The sequence below is a fragment of the Tenebrio molitor genome, chromosome 2 (genome assembly GCF_963966145.1).
Source record: "Tenebrio molitor chromosome 2, icTenMoli1.1, whole genome shotgun sequence".
In the NCBI taxonomy this organism is placed as follows: Eukaryota; Metazoa; Arthropoda; class Insecta; order Coleoptera; family Tenebrionidae; genus Tenebrio; species Tenebrio molitor.
This window is the reverse complement of record NC_091047.1, coordinates 10,520,501-10,539,619: the sequence shown is the minus strand read 5'-3', so window position 1 is coordinate 10,539,619 and position 19,119 is coordinate 10,520,501. Positions and strand designations below refer to the sequence as shown.

The following is a 19,119-nucleotide window of genomic DNA, read 5'->3' as shown; positions in this document are numbered from 1 at the left end:
ATTTTAGCTTAAATCTTCTTAGTAAAATGTTTGTATTAACGGAGATAATTGATTGTATATTTTTATTGTTTTCTAAAATTTTAAGTCCGGTCCTGTCCATTTCTCCGCTGTACTAGATTAATAACTAACTTGGCCCAGAATGGTGTCTTTCCGGAAATCGCTTTGCAATACTCTCTGGACGCTGCAGATGCATTCTGATAACGTGATAACATTGCCCATGCATTTGCAACATATCTGTGAGCTCATTATTAATAATAAAGCCATTTCGAATAATTAGATGACAACTCTGACAGTAGTTTTGATTAACGTCCATGCTCATTTGATTTTTTGTTTGTCAATTCTAATTTCTAACAAATCAGCGCAAATTTGAGCAGGACCGGTTTCAAAAATTTCAAAAAAATTAACTTATTGTATCTTCATTGCCGTGCACATTTTACTAAGGTGATTTTGGCTAAAATTCTTTAGAACAACGCATACTATCACATGTTAAAAGGAACACCTCAACTTCGAAAACACCCTGTATACAATAATATGTAACAACAAATTTGAGAGTAACACGTGCGAGTTTGCGTACTTTCAAGGATATTAAAAACGACATCCGTTGGCTGGTATAACCAATAGATATCATTAAATTACCTAAATTTAGTACAAATTTGTTATTGCAAACCTAAATCAACAGGTGGTTCTTTGATTAAAAAACAAACTATAGCTCTTCTTTTTGAGACAGAGTTGACTATGATTTTTTCTTTTCGTGTTGGACTAAGTGATTTAGTGATGCAACGGATGCAACTTTTTTTTTCTGTCAGTGTCTGTTCGACATTTTCTTGCCACCGCATTGCCAGATTTAAACGATGCTCCTTCCAATTTAAAAAGGACAGACCACATTATTATTACTAACTAAATTAATGACGGAATTGACAACAAGACGAATATTTAAAAACCAAACGTTATATCATATATGACAGGACCTGACGCCAATCTAACAAAAAAATATCTTGGCCTGCTGCGTGTTTAAAAAAACGTGAATTGCTAGTGTTTGTTTTTTTTTTGTATTTTTGGTATGTAAGCGTATACTTGTGATACGAGTACATTGTTGTTTTCTGAATGAAAATATCTATTAGAATTACTTAAAAAAAAAGTATGTGTTCGAATTTGAAACAAAATATTTTGCCAGTTTAGACTTGAAGCCCTTGGGGCTAAACGTGATTTTGTAGCCTATTCACAACCATTTAATTTGGTGTATAGATAATTAAAATCTTCGGATAAATAAGGGAGCTCTAGACTCGTCTTTTTTTTAGACACCTGTATATTTCTCAATTGTCATTTTTTGCTATAAATTACTTTTCTATTACACCCAGTAGTAATGCAAAGGGAGGCAACTCAAAAGTTTAACAGTAGAGGAAATGACCCCCTTATGGAATATGCTCTTAATGTGAATTAGCGTCATAATTAAGAGAATACGGAAGAGTTGTTTCTAGAAATTTCACTCAACACTCGCACCACTGAACAATTATAAAATATTTCATTTTTCTGCAATTCTTAGTACAAAATCTTTGTAAAATAATACAGTGACCTTATTTATGAATTAACAAAAAAGTTCGTAACAGATGTTTTTGAAAAAAAAAATTGAATTCTTCGTGAATGTTTATGTTATAGGTAGAAACTGAAAATTTAATGTGCCAACCCATTTGGAAGTCAAAGAAAAAATTGAACTCAACATAGTTTTCTACTCTCCTGGGCTCTTCCGATGCTGCAGGGACATGTAGCATTTCAACACCTGCTACTGCTATTTTTATCAAAACTTTTAAGTTTTGTAGATCGTAAAAAACATAACAGTATGTGAACATAATAAAAACATACCAGTTCCATATACGTCATAAAATAAACGTTTTTATTATCATTTTCGTCGACATTTAGATCGAAACCTTATTTTAAATAATTCAGTTATTTTCGTCTCATCACTGCCGTAAAGGTGAACTTGAAGAGATCACACGTTCTGCTTTCTCCCAGCCGTTGCATCCTTTTTGCATCAACGTTAAAAAACCGCAGGTGTTTAAAACACACAATCACGGAAAATGTTATCCATTAGTGCGTTTTTATTACTAGAAATCTTGAAATGTGATGGTCGTGTCACATAATAGCAAATAATAGTGGTGCATTAGAGAGTTATCATTAAATTATTTTACGATGTATGAAATAAAATCTGTGAATCGGTTTTTCACCTCTTGAAATTCGATTTTAGGTCCAAGTTTGCAGCTTTAAACAGTAGACACGCTTATTTCCTACTAGTCGATAATGGGACTGTCGGAAAATACGGTGCGGAAATAGTCTTGAGGCGAAGACTGGAAAAATACATATCAAAACAGAGACTATATCCATGTAAGTGGTAATTCGTCATTGCACACCGGTGGGACCATCACTTTAAATTTTGCAGTTACCCAAAGTCCCATACCCATAGTCTGTTTAGTGATAGAAGGGGGAACAAATACTATAAGGGCTGTCCTTGAATACGTCACCGACGATCCTCCTGTACCTATTGTAGTCTGCGATGGTTCAGGGAGAGCCGCTGATTTGATCGCCTTCATGTGCAAGTAACACGCCTTGAAATATATTGTTTTCTATTTTGTATTTGAATCTTTTGAAGGTACGAACTGTCCGTCTTAAAATCTATGCGAGATTACATAATAGCGACCATAACTAGAGCTTTTGAGGTTAACAGAGAGCTGGCCGAAGGGCTATACGCGGAACTCATGCAGTGCGTGGAGAATAAAAATTTGGTAAACACTGTTAGTTCGCGGTTAACAGCCGGCACCACAGACATTTTCTTGTAGATAACCGTGTTCCGAATCGCCGATAAATACGATCAGAAACCGCAAGAACTCGACCAAACCATCCTGACGGCGCTGTTCAAGTCGCAACATCTCTCTCCTACCGAACAGCTCAGTTTGGCTCTCACATGGAACCGAGCTGACATAGCTCGATCAGAAATCTTTATTTACGGTCAAGAGTGGCCACGTGGGGCTCTCGAGGATGCCATGATGAAAGCACTGGAGCACGATAGATGTGATTTCGTGAAACTATTATTAGAAAATGGCGTGAGCATGCGAAAGTTCTTGACTATACCACGACTGGAGAATCTTTACAACTCAAAGGAAGGGCCTAGCAATACGCTACAGTATATTTTGAGAGACGTCAGGCCCCACATTCCTCCCGGCTACGTGTACACTTTGCACGATATTGGACTGGTGATCAATAAATTAATGGGGGGTGCCTACAGGGCCTTTTATACCAGGAGAAAATTCCGGCCTATTTACGCAAAAGTCATGAACAAGGGGCAAAATATGCAACGAAACTCCACTTCATTCGTGAAACAATACGGTAATGCGATGAGCTTATTGGCTCAAGCGCTTCCCTCTAATGCGAATCCTTGCCTCTTCGATTATCCTTTTAACGAATTACTGGTGAGTTTTTGTAAAACTTTGAAGTATCGGCGGGATCCAATATTTCGTTTAAGATATGGGCTGTGCTGATGAAAAGACATAAAATGGCGTTGTTGATGTGGCAACATGGCGAAGAAGCCCTGGCCAAAGCTTTGGTCGGTTGCAAACTGTACAAGGCCATGGCACACGAAGCCGCCGAAGATGACATGGAGACCGAAGTCTACGAAGAATTGAGAAGTTACGGAAAAGAATTTGAGAATATAGGTTGGTTGTTGTGTTCGATCGAAACGACGAAAATTAAATTGTAAAAATCGCAGCTTTGGAAGTTCTGGACTACTGCTACAGACAAGACGACGATCAAACCCAACAGCTTTTAACCTGCGAACTACAAAACTGGTCGGGTCAAACGTGCCTAAGTCTCGCCGTCGCCGCCAATCACCGAGCGCTCTTGGCCCATCCGTGCTCTCAAATTATCCTCGCAGATTTGTGGATGGGTGGTTTACGCACCAGAAAAAATACCAACTTGAAGGTTGTACTCTCGACTTGTTAGCGCGATTAATAATCTTCTTCTCTCAGGTCATAATGGGGCTGCTGTTCGCCCCCTACATTTTAAAGCTCGAGTTCAAGTCTAAAGAAGAACTTCAGCTCATGCCCCAAACCACCGAGGAACACATGGAACTGGAAAACGACGACGACGACAAGTCGGATTCTGACAAAACCATTGACGGGGAAGTAAGTGTTAGTATTGTTTTTTTATTTTTTTTATTTCTGTTTTAGTACGGTGATCGTTACCCTAACGATTTCTTTGTTTTTATAGCGTAAAGTGGTACGAAAACATTATGTAGAGTTTTACCCAAAAGTAAGCAAATTTTGTATTTTGCACTTTGGTTACGATGCACAATGTAAATATTTGCGTCGTCGAGAACAATTTTTTGATCATTTTTGTGATCACGATTTTTTTGATACTATATGCGTTGTTGAACATTCGAAATTCTAGTTTTTTATTTCTGGGAGAATTTATGTTCTTTTGGGTTGGGAATTTTTTCTGTCGCTTCGAACGTTTCATTCGCATTAATTTCTCACCGTTTCTGTTGTTAACAGTTTTAATTATACTTTTTATCCTAACGAGGTGCCTATAATATAGTCTCTTAATTTGCCTTTGGTTTATTATTTCTTATAGAAACGCACTAGAAGTTTGAGTATAAGAAGCAAGTCAGCAAATCCGCAAGGTGTAAAGGTAGCAAACAACAACAAGTGTTTCATTGTTGCCAAATTTTTCCTCTTTCACTTACACATGCATCAACATTTTCGACACAGACACTCTATCACCAGAGAACATTCAAAATTCAAAAGCAAATGACGAGCGAAGGAAATTATTATCATAAAATGTACATATGTAAATATCATATTTCCTTCCCTCCAGATTATTATTTTTCTTACTACTTTATTATGTGTGCTGTTTCCTTTAGCATTGAATGTCTCTATTCTGTCATCTGACACAATAACTGACGCCACAAAACAGTCTTAATTAATCAGCTTCATGTTTTTATCTTTAAGCTTGTTTCTAATTCCGCTTTGTTTGTTCTTTCGTATTTCAGAATTCCTGTTCGTTCACTTTATTAAATATTTTCATATTCTCTCGTCTCTTATAGGCCTTACTCACGGAAAATTTTATCCGTCGCGAGACGGTCGTTCAGGAAAATGGCAAAGTTATGTCAGATCTTGAAGACAATAAATACCACATCTTTTCCACCGACATTTACCAAGAACGGATCCCCAGAAACAGAGAATTGAAAATGAGCAAAAAACTCTACGAATTTTACACCGCACCCATCACCAAATTCTGGGCGAATTCCGTAAGAAACGACACTAACTCAATTTTTCAATTTTTGATTTTCCATTTCAGGTTGCCTATTTGATTTTCCTGATAATATTCAGCTACACGATTCTGGTGAAAATGGACGAGACGCCGACCTGGCAAGAGTGGTTGGCCATTTCGTTCTTATGCACGTTCGGTTGTGAGAAATTGAGAGAATTATTCTCTTCCGAACCAGTAGGAATCAAACAAAAACTAGCCGTTTGGTGTTGGAATTTGTGGAATCCTTGTGACATGGCCGCGGTTTTATTTTTCTTAATAGGTGCCGCTCTGCGATTCAAACAGAGCACCTTCGAAGTGGGACGAGTATTCTACTGTATAAATAGCATCTACTGGTATCTACACATTCTGAACATCTTGAGCGTAAACAAATATCTTGGTAGGTCGCCGGTTTGAAACCTTGTACGATTTTTCCATGTCACACTTTACAGGTCCGCTGGTTACCATGATGGGCAAAATGGTAAAAAACATGATCTACTTCGTTGTTCTTTTATTGATCGTCTTGATGAGCTTCGGAGTGTCACGACAAGCAATACTGTTTCCAAATCACGAACCGAACTGGGGAATAGCGAGAGATGTACGTCACAATTACTCCCCCATTTAGCAGTATTCACACTTTTCTTTTTTTTTTTAATTGGTCGCAGGTGTTTTTGGAGCCGTATTTCATGTTGTACGGTGAAGTGTACGCCGACAAGATCGACCCATCGTGCGGGGGAGAAGGAGAAAAACCGTGTCAAACTGGTCGTTGGGTCGCCCCCGTCATCATGTCAGTTTATCTCTTGGTCGCCAATATCCTCCTGATCAATCTTCTGATTGCCGTCTTCAATAACATTTTCAACGAGGTTAACGCCATAGCACATCAGGTGTGGATGTTCCAACGATTCACGGTGGTCATGGAGTACGAACAGAAACCACTATTGCCACCACCGTTTATTATATTCTGTCACATTTACTTACTTTTCAAGTACTTAAGGAGGAAGATGGAAGGGAAAGAGGAGAGTTACGACAACGGGTTGAAACTGTTTTTGGACCGAGACGAAATGGAGAGGCTCTACGACTTCGAGGAGGACTGTGTCGAGGGATATTTCGCCGAACAAGAATTTAAGTTGCAACAGTCCACCGAAGAACGCATCAAGGTCACGACGGAACGCATAGAACATCTTACTCAGGTTAGTTAAAAAGTAAATAATGAAAATGTTTGTATGTTTGTGGTTCCACTGGAATAAAAGTATGGTTCGTGAGTAAGTCTAGAAGAAATATGTAGGTGTTTGCCTCTTGCCAAAAGACAAACAGAATTAATCACATCTGATCACATAACACTGATAAAGAAAACCATCATTTTTAGTACTTAACATTTTTATATTACCGTTCCTTATTGTTTTTTTGAAAGAGCTTGACAAAAACAGCTTGGCACATGAAATGCGCAGAAGAGGAAACGAGAGAGTACCTATCTGTAAGACAAGGATATGGCTAGGGCTAGGGTTGTAGGTACAGTACACTGAATGAAGGAAATGTACTAAACAGTCCGGACATGCTGTTCACTTGAAGTTTGAAGCATTTTATTCTGTTTATAATTATTTGTACTCATAGCCTTGAAAGCAAGGCTTCCAACATCCAACGCTCGCTCCGTAACGAGTGCTTCCCGATCAGCTCGAATGTAAAAATTGCAAAAAACACTGGCCCTTTGAGGCATTCAAAAAAAAATCTGTCTTGATAATAATAAAATTTAGTTCATAAAATACAACTTCCCTGGGTTTTCCTCCATTAAAAAATTACGGAAAGATTTATGATCGTTGAAAATTGTTCCTACAAAATTCAGAAATTATTGCAAAAATTGAAATATCAAGTGAAGCAATTGTTTCTAATAACCAAAGATCACTGCCTACTTGGTATGTTTAATGTATTAAAACAAAAAAATTTAATTTAATTTTCATACAAAAATATTGTACGAACCACTTGCGTGAAGACATCTTCCGTTCATTCGCGCATTAATTAAAGGCACTCGCTCCTTCGTCGCTCGTGCTTTAAAAAATGCGCTCATGCGGGAACATCGTCTTCCCGCACTTGGTTCGTAAATAACTATTTCGACCTCGACACACAACAGACAAGTGCGCCCCGCTAGTGGGAGGAATTTCAGTCCACTACGCATCCATCAGCCATGTGCCAAGCTGTTTTTGGCGAGTTGTACATACCTCGTGTTCACGTGACAACTATACCAAGTTAAATCCAGCAGTGCAATGATTCATATTCTGTAATATTAAATTTGTAACACTAAAAACGCCAAAAATAAAACCGTCTGAACTTTTAGCGCGGTCACCCGGTATACAAAATCTATTATGCATGAGTCGAGTTTGTAACGAATTTTGAGAGTGGACCCGATTTGAATGATACGATTGTAGGTATATATAAAATTTGAATTCAGTCGTAGAAACGAACGTTCACGTCGAAAAGGCTGTTTCACAGAAATTTACTTGCAAATGTTACCCAAACTTTTTCTCTGGTCGCATTTAACTGTCGAATAGTAAAAAATGCGCATCTTTCCAAGGTTATTTAAAAAGTAATACACTAAAATGTGTTTGGAAGGGGCCATAAAGATCTTCGATAAATATGTATGGGGTAAAATATAATAAGTAGGTAGAAATGGAACGATTCATATTTTCATGAACCAAAACACATTCGAAACTCTCAATACCAAAATGACCGAAGTAAATATGTAACAAGTAACAGTAAACTTATTATCGCGTTTTTTGTTTTTGATAAAATGGCACTAGTTGAACAAAAGAATGCGCAGTGTAAGCTTAGAAAGTTTCAAATTAGAAACACGGAGCAAAGTCATCGAAACGTGAAACCTAGAAGGGTTTCAGGGGATTTATACGACGGTCGTTCATAATTTGGTGTCCCTGATATATCGTGCGTTCATTTAAATTTTTCCTCAAAGTTGGCGTTGAAGAGTCGATTGTGAACGCACTATACGGATTACGGATCACGGATCAGCTGTTTAAATCTTACGTTTTTACACGAGTGGTGCGTTCACAATCGACTCTTCAACGCCAATTTTGAGGATAAATTTAAATGAACGCACGATATAACTTTGACTAATGGTTATTAATTGACAGCCGATCAACTGTTCAGTGAAGTTTGTCCTTTATTAAAAGTAAATAAAAGCGAAATCGAAGTAATAATGTAAAAAGGTTTTTCCTCGTAAGTGTGTCAACGGACGGAATAGTTGTCACCCAGGGAAACATTGATTTGGTTCGCGATCGGAACCGCAATAGACGGGTCACAGTGACATTTATGGCAGCGAGTTATAGCTCTTCTGCAAGTAGCGTTGAATAGTATATTTCAAACCAAGGTAAGAAAGTGCTTTCTTGCAGACCGCAGGCAAAGATTATAAACCGAGCCGTAGGCGAGGTTTGTAAGTGCCCAAGGTCTGCAAGGGCACTTTCTTAACAAGGTTTGAATACTATTTTTTCCCTATCGGCACAACTTCGTTGAAAAAAGTCTAAAAAAGATTGTTATATTCCTGATTAAAACGAAAATTTTGAGAATTGAATAGTAGGCTGGGTTATTTGTTTAATTAACTTGTCATCGCATTTGAAGATTTGTCGTTTGTTCGAAAATTTGATATAAACAGAAGTTGTAGTACCTACCGAGCTTATCTGTTTATTTTCCAGATTATATGATTGATCTACCAACTTGCTTTATTGAATTGGCTTTCATTTATCAATAACTTATTTCACTTCTGACACTTTTGACATTTGTATTTTGGTACAGTTTTACCATAAACATTTCATTATTAACTTTCTTACCTTAGCGAGAAAGTTGAATTTTCTCACCTCAAATGAGGTATCCACCGCCTACATTTCTAACCGGTAGGGGAAAAAAGTTTTTTGGGATTCTGGTGGATCACTTTGGATCTTGGTCAAAGGTGGTCATGGATTGGAAAACGTCCGCTTCAACTTATTTCGTGTGACGATTTCTTCGGTACGAACCTTTTTTATGAGTCAAAGAGTCAGTTTCGCGAAACACACCAACAAAATTTGTAAAACATGCATAAAAATCATTCGGCATTACTGCAAAGTGTGGGAAAAAATAAAAAATAAAACTGTTTGACAGATTTTGACATTCAAAAATGATTGACACTAATGCTTCGACAATTATTTGAAAATCCATGACCGCCTTTGACCAAAATAATTTTTGATATTCCGGTATAATAGAAATCAATTTCCAAAATACGTAATTCTATCAGAAAATTGGGAAGGGATATGCTGTTCCATCAGACCAATACAAGAACTGTATTACTACCGGAATCAAAATATTGCAGCAAGCAGCAACTCTCTTTTATTTTCCAAAAAATAGTAGTGATTAAAAAATCGGACAGTCAGCGAAAACTTTCGAGATTTTAATAATTATTTAGATAGTAATTAGATAGAAAACTTCGAAGCCTCGACAACCCAAATACTCCCGTTTTTCTCTGGGGAGGGAGTTCAGGGACAGCCTGTATGTACAATTAAAAATAAATTAGAAAATGTCCATTGGGTGTTCGATAGCATTCCTTTTTGCTAAATATTTTATCTATTCTAGTATGTAGCAAAAAATAAAATACATTATTTGAATCTTTCTTTGATTTTTGTCTTGCTGATCCTCCTGAAAAGGTCATCATAGCATGTATTCTACGGTGCGATCAACAGTTACTTAGCTAAAGGGCGGCTATGACTTGACAGTGTCAGATTTTTCCTTTCTTTGCTAACTCAGCTAATAAACGTCAAACAACTGTCACTATTAATCAAATTTTAACGCAAAAATGCTTTTTACTTCGAACATAAAAGATTAATCATACTTTCGTAATGGTGTTTTCAATAACAGAGAATGGACAGACAGCGCTGTTGCCTGTTTGGCCGAGTTTCGGCAAAAATTTCCAAATTTAATTTGAAACGGGTATATGCAACCAGAAATACTTCCATCCCTGTCGACATACGGCCAAGATTTCAGCGTCTTCTTTTTTCTAAATAATTGTTGATCACACGGTACAATTTGCATAAAACAATTTACGTATAATTGTCGTTTACTGCTTTTAAGACCCAAATAAATATTGTCTACAGTATTAAGCAAAGAAACCTAAATTTATCGTTCGTCCAGTCCAATTTAGGCCATTTAGGCCATTTAGGCCTCCGACGGCAACGGTTGTGCGGAGAAATATTTGCAATGAAACAAACGGGATTGCAGCCTGGAATTCACACACTTGTCTCAATTCAAACATTTAAATTTAATCCTTTTCCAATTTTACTGAACTTTATGCGAGTATACAGGTGCATCTTAAAAAACGCCGCAAGCCATATCTCCAGATTTTTTTTCGAAGAAAAAATTTACAGTAATGCTATTTTATTAATTTACTGTTAAATGCATTCTAACATGTTGTTGCATATTGTTGGATTCAGAAAAATAATCTCTTTCAAAATCGGAATAAAAAAATATACCAAGCTATTTGAAAAAACAAAGTTGACTGTCACCGAACCTTGAATGACTTTTTGTAAAAAAATTAACCAATGTCTATGTTGTGCTTATAGCCATAAATAACGGAGATATGGCTTGCGGGTTTTTTTTTAGCACCCACCTGTACAGGTGGTTGCAAAAAAAACGGGAAACGAAAATTTTCCTAAAGGAAATTTGGTTTGTCCATTTGTCAGTTAATTGTCTACTTGACAATAGACACCTATCAAATATTTTTTTTAAATATCCTTGAATTTTGACGTTAATTCTAACCTACCTATCTCTCGTAAGAAAGTTTCACACTCTGGAAAAATTGTAAAAATGTGTCAATTTTATTCTGACAGTTCCCGTTTTTTTTTGCAACCAACTGTATATTGCGACAAATGTATTTCAATTATGTATTTAAACTTTTTTTTTTATATCGTCACTCAAAAATGAATTAATTATACTGTAGTAATGTAAAGTAAGAAATAAAATGCGTCGTTGATTTTTGGCACTTGGAAAATTTAATTTTATGAAATAATTTCGTTTTTTTTATCAACCGATTTAAAAACTGTTGCACTATTGGAGAGGGGATAAAAAGACCTTTTTACAAATTTAACAGTCGAGCTCTTGCCAAAAATTAACGACATACATTTACAGAATTTTATTCCTTACTTTACACTCATACTTACTGTGTATTTTCTTCAGTTTTTCAACATAAAATAAAATTATAATTTCTCCATTTTATTTGTTTCCATAATCGATCGTAATTGTATTTATGTTTTTCATTAATATTTCCATTTATTCATTAAAAAGAAGTAAACATTACTTTCATACGTTAAAAAATTAAAAGCTTCCATCATATTTTTATCACATTTTTCGACACTTGAGACATTCTCTGACACATATCCGCAGAATGTGTGGACACGTGTCGCGTGCCCCAGCATCGAAACATTGGATTTCATAAATCCTTTCAGATCCTTTCAACACCTTGTCTAGAAAATTACTTCAATTATGAACAGATATACCTACAACCCATAGTTGTTTTAAAGTAAAATAAGAATATTTTTTCTCCACGCCTATTAAAGAAGGAATGCATTCTTGTTAGATAATAAATGAAGGAATATCAATTCCACACAATATACTGAAATCCAAGGCTGTCGGCCAATCACATCCCTCGTATTTTCATTCGCGGGCAGATCGTCAATCAGATGTGTTTGTAAACAATTTTAATTGTCAAATATTAAAAATTAAATTAAATTAAATTTTCAAAGACTGTTTTTTCTTGGTATAGTCGTGGGGAAAGTATAGCCTTCAACTCGCGTATAGCTATTATTCACTCTGACGATTCATCACTCGCCTACGTCTCGTGTTAGAATTTTCATGCTCTTGAATAATAGCCATCATTATACTCTCGTTGGAGAATGTACTATTATAAATCGTATTAAAAAACAATAAAATAAAAACTTAATTTTGCCAATTAATTTGATCTTTGGATTTGTATGTGTGCGGCTCACTTATTTTTGTATTTATGGAATGCATAATTATGCACAAATTTATCATTTTTCTCTACCGTCTTCTAAACACATTTGAACTTTTTTGTGTGAGATAGTTTTAGGAAAATAAAATACGATGTTTTTTTTTAATGCTTACAGAAAGTTGAAGATATACACACAAAAGAAAATATCCACACCACCGCGCTGCAAAATCTAGAGATCCGATGCAGAAGACTTGTCGAACAACTACAAGACGTGTCAACTGACATGGAAAAAATCCGAACGTCCGTGGAGAGCCAGGCCTCGACTACCGCCGCCGCCCCGACGTTCGACGTCACCTTCGTCCGAGAAAGAACAATAAGCGAACCCTCTGAAATCATACCAGATGACATACCGTTCACGAAGACGGGACCCCCGGCTACCAAAAGAAGACCGATAGTGCGGTCGCTCACCGAGGTCCGACCAGATGCATACATATTCGACAACGGCCAACACATCGAATATAGGTACGACGAGGAAGATGAGTGCAACGAGGAAGTAGATGCGATACCCAAGTCAGGTGGGTCAGCAAAGAACGCCGAACGACAGCGTTTGACGGGATCGCTTTTGCAGAGAGTCAACAACCTTTGACGTTCGAGAGGCAGAGAACTAAGAGCACGGATTCGAAAACTTCCAACGATTCTGGGGAGATTTCCGCCGACGATTTGGGAGCTTTAAGTTTGGAAGTTTTACGTAATTGGACCATACAAAAGAGAAAGGATTCGACGGGAACGGGACGACGAAGCTCGGACGGTGGAAATGGTGAGAGTGAAAGTAATCTCAAATCGCTGATTAATATTATTCTAATCTCGTAACTGGTAGTTTTTAAACGGAGAAAATTGTTTGGTACGTTTTGTTGTGTCTGAGTTGAAAAACGCACCGACTATCGATTTACAAAAATCACACCAGTTGGACACAAAAGACCGCACCAAAAAACCTTTTTCTTCACTATTCTATTAGACATTTTTGCTTTTGATCACTAACCGCTTTAGGCACTTTTTTAATTTCACAGTGCTTCTACTTACAACGCGCTATATCTAACTGCTTTTGTATCTTTCTGCCAGCATGTGAAAAACTCCCACAACATCTTTCACAACAAAGCCTCTATTTCCACCACTATTTCAGGAAAGAGGGTATGTTTGATTTCAGCACTCATCTTGATTCATTTTCCACAATTCCATTTAAAACTGCTTGCGTTAATGTGACCAAATAATTTACAAATGACCCAAAAAAAATTCATCTTTCATTTGAGAAAGTACAAATCCACAAAAAATATTTGTAACGGACACATTCACCTTATGAACGAATGATCTTGCATGATTGGATAAAAATGAACTTTACCTTGAATAAATATACAAAAATTTACTGCATTTACATGATATGTTTCGAAGCAATCTCGTTTAAAATATTTTTTATCTACACCGAAAGTTTATTATTTTAACATTCTTCATAACTTATTTTATCACGAAAGACAGCAACTTACAAATTACGTGAATGACATTTTCTCAATAAAAATGCCACCAGTCGCTTGTTATTTTAAAGCGGCAGTAAATTATTACGATAAAATCAATATTAAATTTATTTTAGAAAAAAATTACGATAATAAACAAATTTAATGGTTATCTGTAGGGAAAAGTGTTAAAATTTAACATTAGCTTGCACATTTCTTCGCACCTCGATTAAGCGAGTTATTTTTAGCGTGGATTTCTTTGAGAAAAAATTCACATAAAATTTATGGCTAATAAATTATTTCTGTGCGGTAATTGAGAGAATTGAAATGTATAACAAATAGAGTACTGACACTTGTTCTGTACAACAATTTGTAAAAAATTACAATTTAAATTGGAACGATGGCATTTTATTTAGACCATCTAGGCGATAAAAAATCGCGACTTTGAAAATTACCTTCCATTGCGAATCGTATGTTTGTGCTAAAATCATGCTCATAAAATGTATATGTGTAACGGGGGTGTACAATATAATCCCCTTGCTCCCTCAGGAGACGACTCCACTCACGGAAGCAAACGCAGTTTAAATAAAAGACAGCTTTCCCAAACACAATCCGAACCCGAAACAAGCGACCCTCCTGCAACTGCGACAAATCCAGTGCGTCCCATGATGATGGAGCGTAGCGTAACCTTCACCGAACCGACAATCAAAGTCATACCTCCAACCATCGCAGGTGGTAGCAACCGTACAGCATTATTAATGCACATGCACACAGAGTACACCAGCATCACCGACGAGCTAGAAAGCGTGTGCGGCTTACTGAGCCCTCCGAGATCTCCTGGACTGTTGTCGCCGCCGCGTCCAGAGCAGTCACCTCCAAGTAAGTTGTCACGATCATCATTAGAGAATCATTGCTTTATTACTGCTCGCGGAGTTGGGGTTGAGGCTAGCGATAGTAAACTAACGACAATTTCGGTAACGATAGCGTTGTGGTGTTAGGTCAGCGAAAGAGGGCCCAGTCGGAGATGTCCAATCCGGAAATGGCCATTAACTTGGAGAAGGAACACTTGCGCAGCGCCGAAGAGTGCGACTACATGGTCATGGAAAATCTGATTCAGAGACGGTACGATGATGAGGAAACCGATCATGGTCCCATCAATCCGGATTTGCTCAGTGTGGTCACTGAGACAAGAGAGTATCGGATTACTCCGGTGGGGGCGAGGCCGTTGCGCAGAGCCAGCGCCATCGAAGGAGACGTACAAATTCCTCAAGGTGACAACTTTTTTTTAATTCCCCAATTAAAATACGAATCTAATCCAGAACGAAAACATTTGTAATTTAAACACAGACATTTCGTTTGAGTTGAACCAAAAGTTCGTTCGAATTTTCGGTCGCGCTGTCCAACAACTTTGTTGAAAAACATGTCGAGCTGGTTTTTAAAATATTATTTAAATTATTTTGAAATTGAAATTAATATGGCGTAAGATATCTCAAAACAGCAACAAGTTTTACTGAGTACAGTGAAAATTCGCCCATCTGGATCATTAACCAAACTTAATGGTTATTATTTTTATCGAGTCATCCAAAGTCGAAGCACAGAACTGATATTTCCACACATACCAATTTTTAACATTTTGACTTGGATCTAATAATAACAAAAAACAAAATGACGGATAATCGAGATTTTTTTTTCATGAACGTTCTTGTTTATTGTTGCAATTTGTTGCAAGTTTTAAACAGTGTGAATTTGACAGCTGCTTTTAATCCTTTTAAACACTGTGGAAGGTATCGTGCAATCTATCGTGCTTGTTGTAGCACCCTTTTCATTGGAGATTGTCCCATATTATCCTTTTTATTACTCGTCGCTAACTAGCGTAAAAAGGGATCATGTCGTTCAAATAATTGAACAATTCGGTTTTGCTGCTAAATTTGGATTTCAGGCAACGACGGCGGTTGCAGTTAATTAATGCGCTAGTGCAATTGTCAAATATAGTACTAGGGTATTAATATTTGCTGTTTGTCATTGGCTGAAATCCAAATTTGGCAGCAATCCGATTTGAAAAGAAAAATATGAAAAATAATACGTACAGTCCCGAGCAATAAATTTTGGTCGTCAATGTCATTTGAAAATTTGGTTAATCATAAATTTAAAAAAATTCCCTGCTTGATTATTATGCCCATGTCAACAAAGTGTCAAAAACAATGAAAAAAAAAAGACAATCAATGTCATACAACATGATGATAGGTTATGATATTTACGACCGTTTTACAATAGAGCATTTTCTATTGCGTCAAAGAATGACATTGGGGACCAAAATTTATTGCTCGCGCCTGTACATATTAGGTAAGTACATAAATTTATATTTTTGTGACTTGACATCCACTCAGGATATTGCTTTGAAAATCGCACGCCGGCAATAACCATCCAAAGAAAGCATGCATTTGGTACGGTTGTCATGGATACAACAAAAATTACTGGAAAATTTTGATCTTCTCAAAAAATTAATCGGGGGTAATACCACGAGTGTTTAAAAATTACCGATAATTTTCATGAAAACTTTTTAATAATTCCACGAGTTCGAAGAACGACAACAAGTTTGAATGGAAATTACCCGGTTAATTTTTAAGCACAAGTACAATGAAGGACATGGAATCCTGGGCAGTCTGCTATTGTCATTTCAAAAAGTGTCAATGTAAATGCGCCTTTACTGTCATTATGATTGATATTTTCAAAAAAACTGTCAAATTAACTTAAGCTTGGTTATGAGTAGCTAAGGTATGGTTTAGAAATTTTGACAACTGAATGACACATCTGCCCAGTTTTCCGTGTCCCCAATAGTAGTACGTATTTAGGGAGAATATTTCGTGAATAAAAATACAGAATACTTGAAACCATTGAATGTGTACTTTTTTCGGCGCAAAATGACATAAACTGTCTCCACACACTGTTCTTGCTCTTTTTTGTTTTGTGTTTTTGGCTACACTTCTAATGACATTTTCGCCAACTTTGACGTTTCTGCTGTAATAATGTCTGGAATTTCCAGTGTAATTTTTTGAATTTCCATTTAATAATTCAGTACTTGTTGCATTGATTGTTACAACAATGTGTGGATTTTTTCGTGCATGTCATTTTCCAAAACATTTTTTTTTAAATCACTGTTACAGTGAAAACTTGAACACTGCAGGTTTGATATTTAAAATAAATACATCTCAAACAATGACTTTCTTCGTTTTCTCTCTTCGCGTTTTGAAAATAAGTCACTCGCCCTCGATTCGTACGTTTCGCAGCAGTCCCGTATTTAATTTTTCAAAAAAACACGTTAATGATTGAACATAAACAATAGAATATAATAGAAAATGGTCTTATTTTGTGCAAATTTTCTTTGAAAAATGTCGGCAATCTGAAATTTTGTCAAATATTTTTCAATCAGACATGCAGAAGAAAGTTCATTGGCTGCTGCGATCAGACTGTTTATTGATCTCACTGTAATTAATGCATTAGGGAGATTGTAGCTGATCATCGCAAACAGAAATTCCACAATATTTGCGCTTCTAAAAATGTTTTACAACTAATATCGTTGATGTAAAAATAAACTTTTCCAGAGGACAAAAAAATTAATTAAGCAATATTTTTATTTTATTTTTTTACCACTAAATCTTACCTTAGCTTTTGTTATCAGTATGACTATATATTTATTTTACAGTAGAAATATCAGAAATGTAATGTGTTTTTTGATAACAAATAAAATATGTTTATTCATTTAAAAAAATATGTTCTGACATACGACCTTTTACCGTATCACGAACGATATTTAAGTTTTATCAGAATCTCTTGTACATAGTACTGATTAGTTACGCCTTACTAAGAGGAAGCGTAAAACATCAAAAACTATGTTTTTCTCGTCACAACATCATTTCCTTATAAAGAAAGCCAACTTATTATTATCTGATGATACGAAGTTAGTTGGACTAAGTGCTAAAAGTATCGATTGGCGAAATCCGAATGAAATTTTGGTTCAGTAAATAGATATTACAGCGTCAATTTTTAGATTTTGTGAAGCTTTGCACTGCTCAGAAAAAAAAAATTATTATTGAAAGCGTTGTTCAAGCAAACAGCTACTTGAGATTCTGCGAGATTTCTTCCTTTTATTGCGTTCATGGTGTAACCATAAAATGCAAATTAGATAGAAACTGTTCAGGATAAGAAAAACAAAAAGAAATAGAAATGTTTGCATTGAAATTTAATAGTCTGATACAACATTAGCGGAGATAATATTGCTTTTTTTGTTCGACACTGTCAGAATTTGAGAATTTTCTCCTGTGTAAACGAATTTTGATAAATGTCACCACTTGTCAAAACGAAACGTAAAGCTAGTTTTTAGATTTTAAGCGATTTGGAACCTTTAAGGGGCTCGTCGAACAAAAGAACGTTGTATTCAACTCCTTCGTCAAATAAATTACCAATTTCCACACGCATCGTACGATTGCACCTTATTTAAAAAAAAAATCCTCCATAATGCAATCAAAAAAATTTCTAATGTACTGGAATTTTTTTTTATCATAGCGCTCAGTGAATCTAAGGGATTAAGTGGTTTTTAAAAATATTTTTGCTAATTTGTTCAGCCATTTACATGATTTATTACATAGTGTGGGTGCACACTTTTTAAAGCATTAATAAACTGATTTTTGTAACAAAATGTATTTTTAGTTACAGTCCCGATTGTGCTGAAATGTTCTTTATCAACACACAATGTTAGCCTAAAAATACATTTCATTTACGATTTTGTTCATTATTTTCCAGGTCTTTAAAAATTGCGAAATCCGTTTATTACAGTGGGTAAACCCCAATTTTTTGAGCTGAGTATTTTGCAAAGATTAAACTTTCATTAAAACGTCCAATCATCTGCACCGAAAGCAAATTCTGAAAATTTGAAACTGATTGGCTCATATGTAAACAAAACAGTTTTGCCGAATATCATTTTTTTAATGGCTAAATAACTAGAATGCCGTTTTTTAATCCCTAAAACGAGTGCTACGTTCAATAGCTTTGCATCTGTTTTCTTAAAGGGGGCACGGCATCGAGGATTTTATTTTATCGTTACAGATATTTCTATCAAGTAACGATAATTAATTTGCAAGCACTAATTTTTATATTCCCATTTATTTGTCTATACACCCACTTTTTACACGACTTATTTTAGGATATATCACATTCATTTTCAGTTCACTTATTTTATAATTCAGAGTGAAAGATGAAAACGCCATGAATAACCACTTAAAAAAATTATTATAAATAGGTATGTATGTTCTATAACTCAGTTAGATTTAAACCACTAGGACTCTAAAA

At 35.9% G+C, this 19,119-nt stretch overlaps 1 protein-coding gene across 19 annotated transcripts in view; it reads left to right on the top strand.

The window, feature by feature from the left end:
• The window catches only part of Trpm (transient receptor potential cation channel, subfamily M), an 85,792-nt gene that overhangs the window by 64,171 nt on the left and 2,502 nt on the right, over positions 1 to 19,119 (top strand). For 8 of the 19 annotated variants that reach the window (XM_069038101.1, XM_069038090.1, XM_069038097.1 and 5 more), the window contains 18 exons: positions 2,243 to 2,379; positions 2,435 to 2,591; positions 2,645 to 2,777; positions 2,832 to 3,461; positions 3,515 to 3,704; positions 3,758 to 3,969; positions 4,017 to 4,178; positions 4,258 to 4,299; positions 4,621 to 4,677; positions 5,093 to 5,296; positions 5,347 to 5,695; positions 5,748 to 5,893; positions 5,961 to 6,485; positions 12,444 to 12,843; positions 12,897 to 13,097; positions 13,388 to 13,456; positions 14,323 to 14,652; positions 14,772 to 15,044. In XM_069038101.1, coding sequence (XP_068894202.1) covers positions 2,243 to 2,379; positions 2,435 to 2,591; positions 2,645 to 2,777; positions 2,832 to 3,461; positions 3,515 to 3,704; positions 3,758 to 3,969; positions 4,017 to 4,178; positions 4,258 to 4,299; positions 4,621 to 4,677; positions 5,093 to 5,296; positions 5,347 to 5,695; positions 5,748 to 5,893; positions 5,961 to 6,485; positions 12,444 to 12,843; positions 12,897 to 13,097; positions 13,388 to 13,456; positions 14,323 to 14,652; positions 14,772 to 15,044 — 4,217 coding nt within the window. The remainder of the gene's footprint in view (positions 1 to 2,242; positions 2,380 to 2,434; positions 2,592 to 2,644; positions 2,778 to 2,831; positions 3,462 to 3,514; positions 3,705 to 3,757; positions 3,970 to 4,016; positions 4,179 to 4,257; positions 4,300 to 4,620; positions 4,678 to 5,092; positions 5,297 to 5,346; positions 5,696 to 5,747; positions 5,894 to 5,960; positions 6,486 to 12,443; positions 12,844 to 12,896; positions 13,098 to 13,387; positions 13,457 to 14,322; positions 14,653 to 14,771; positions 15,045 to 19,119) is intronic. The other 11 variants (XM_069038088.1, XM_069038089.1, XM_069038093.1 and 8 more) reach the window with 11 other exon arrangements.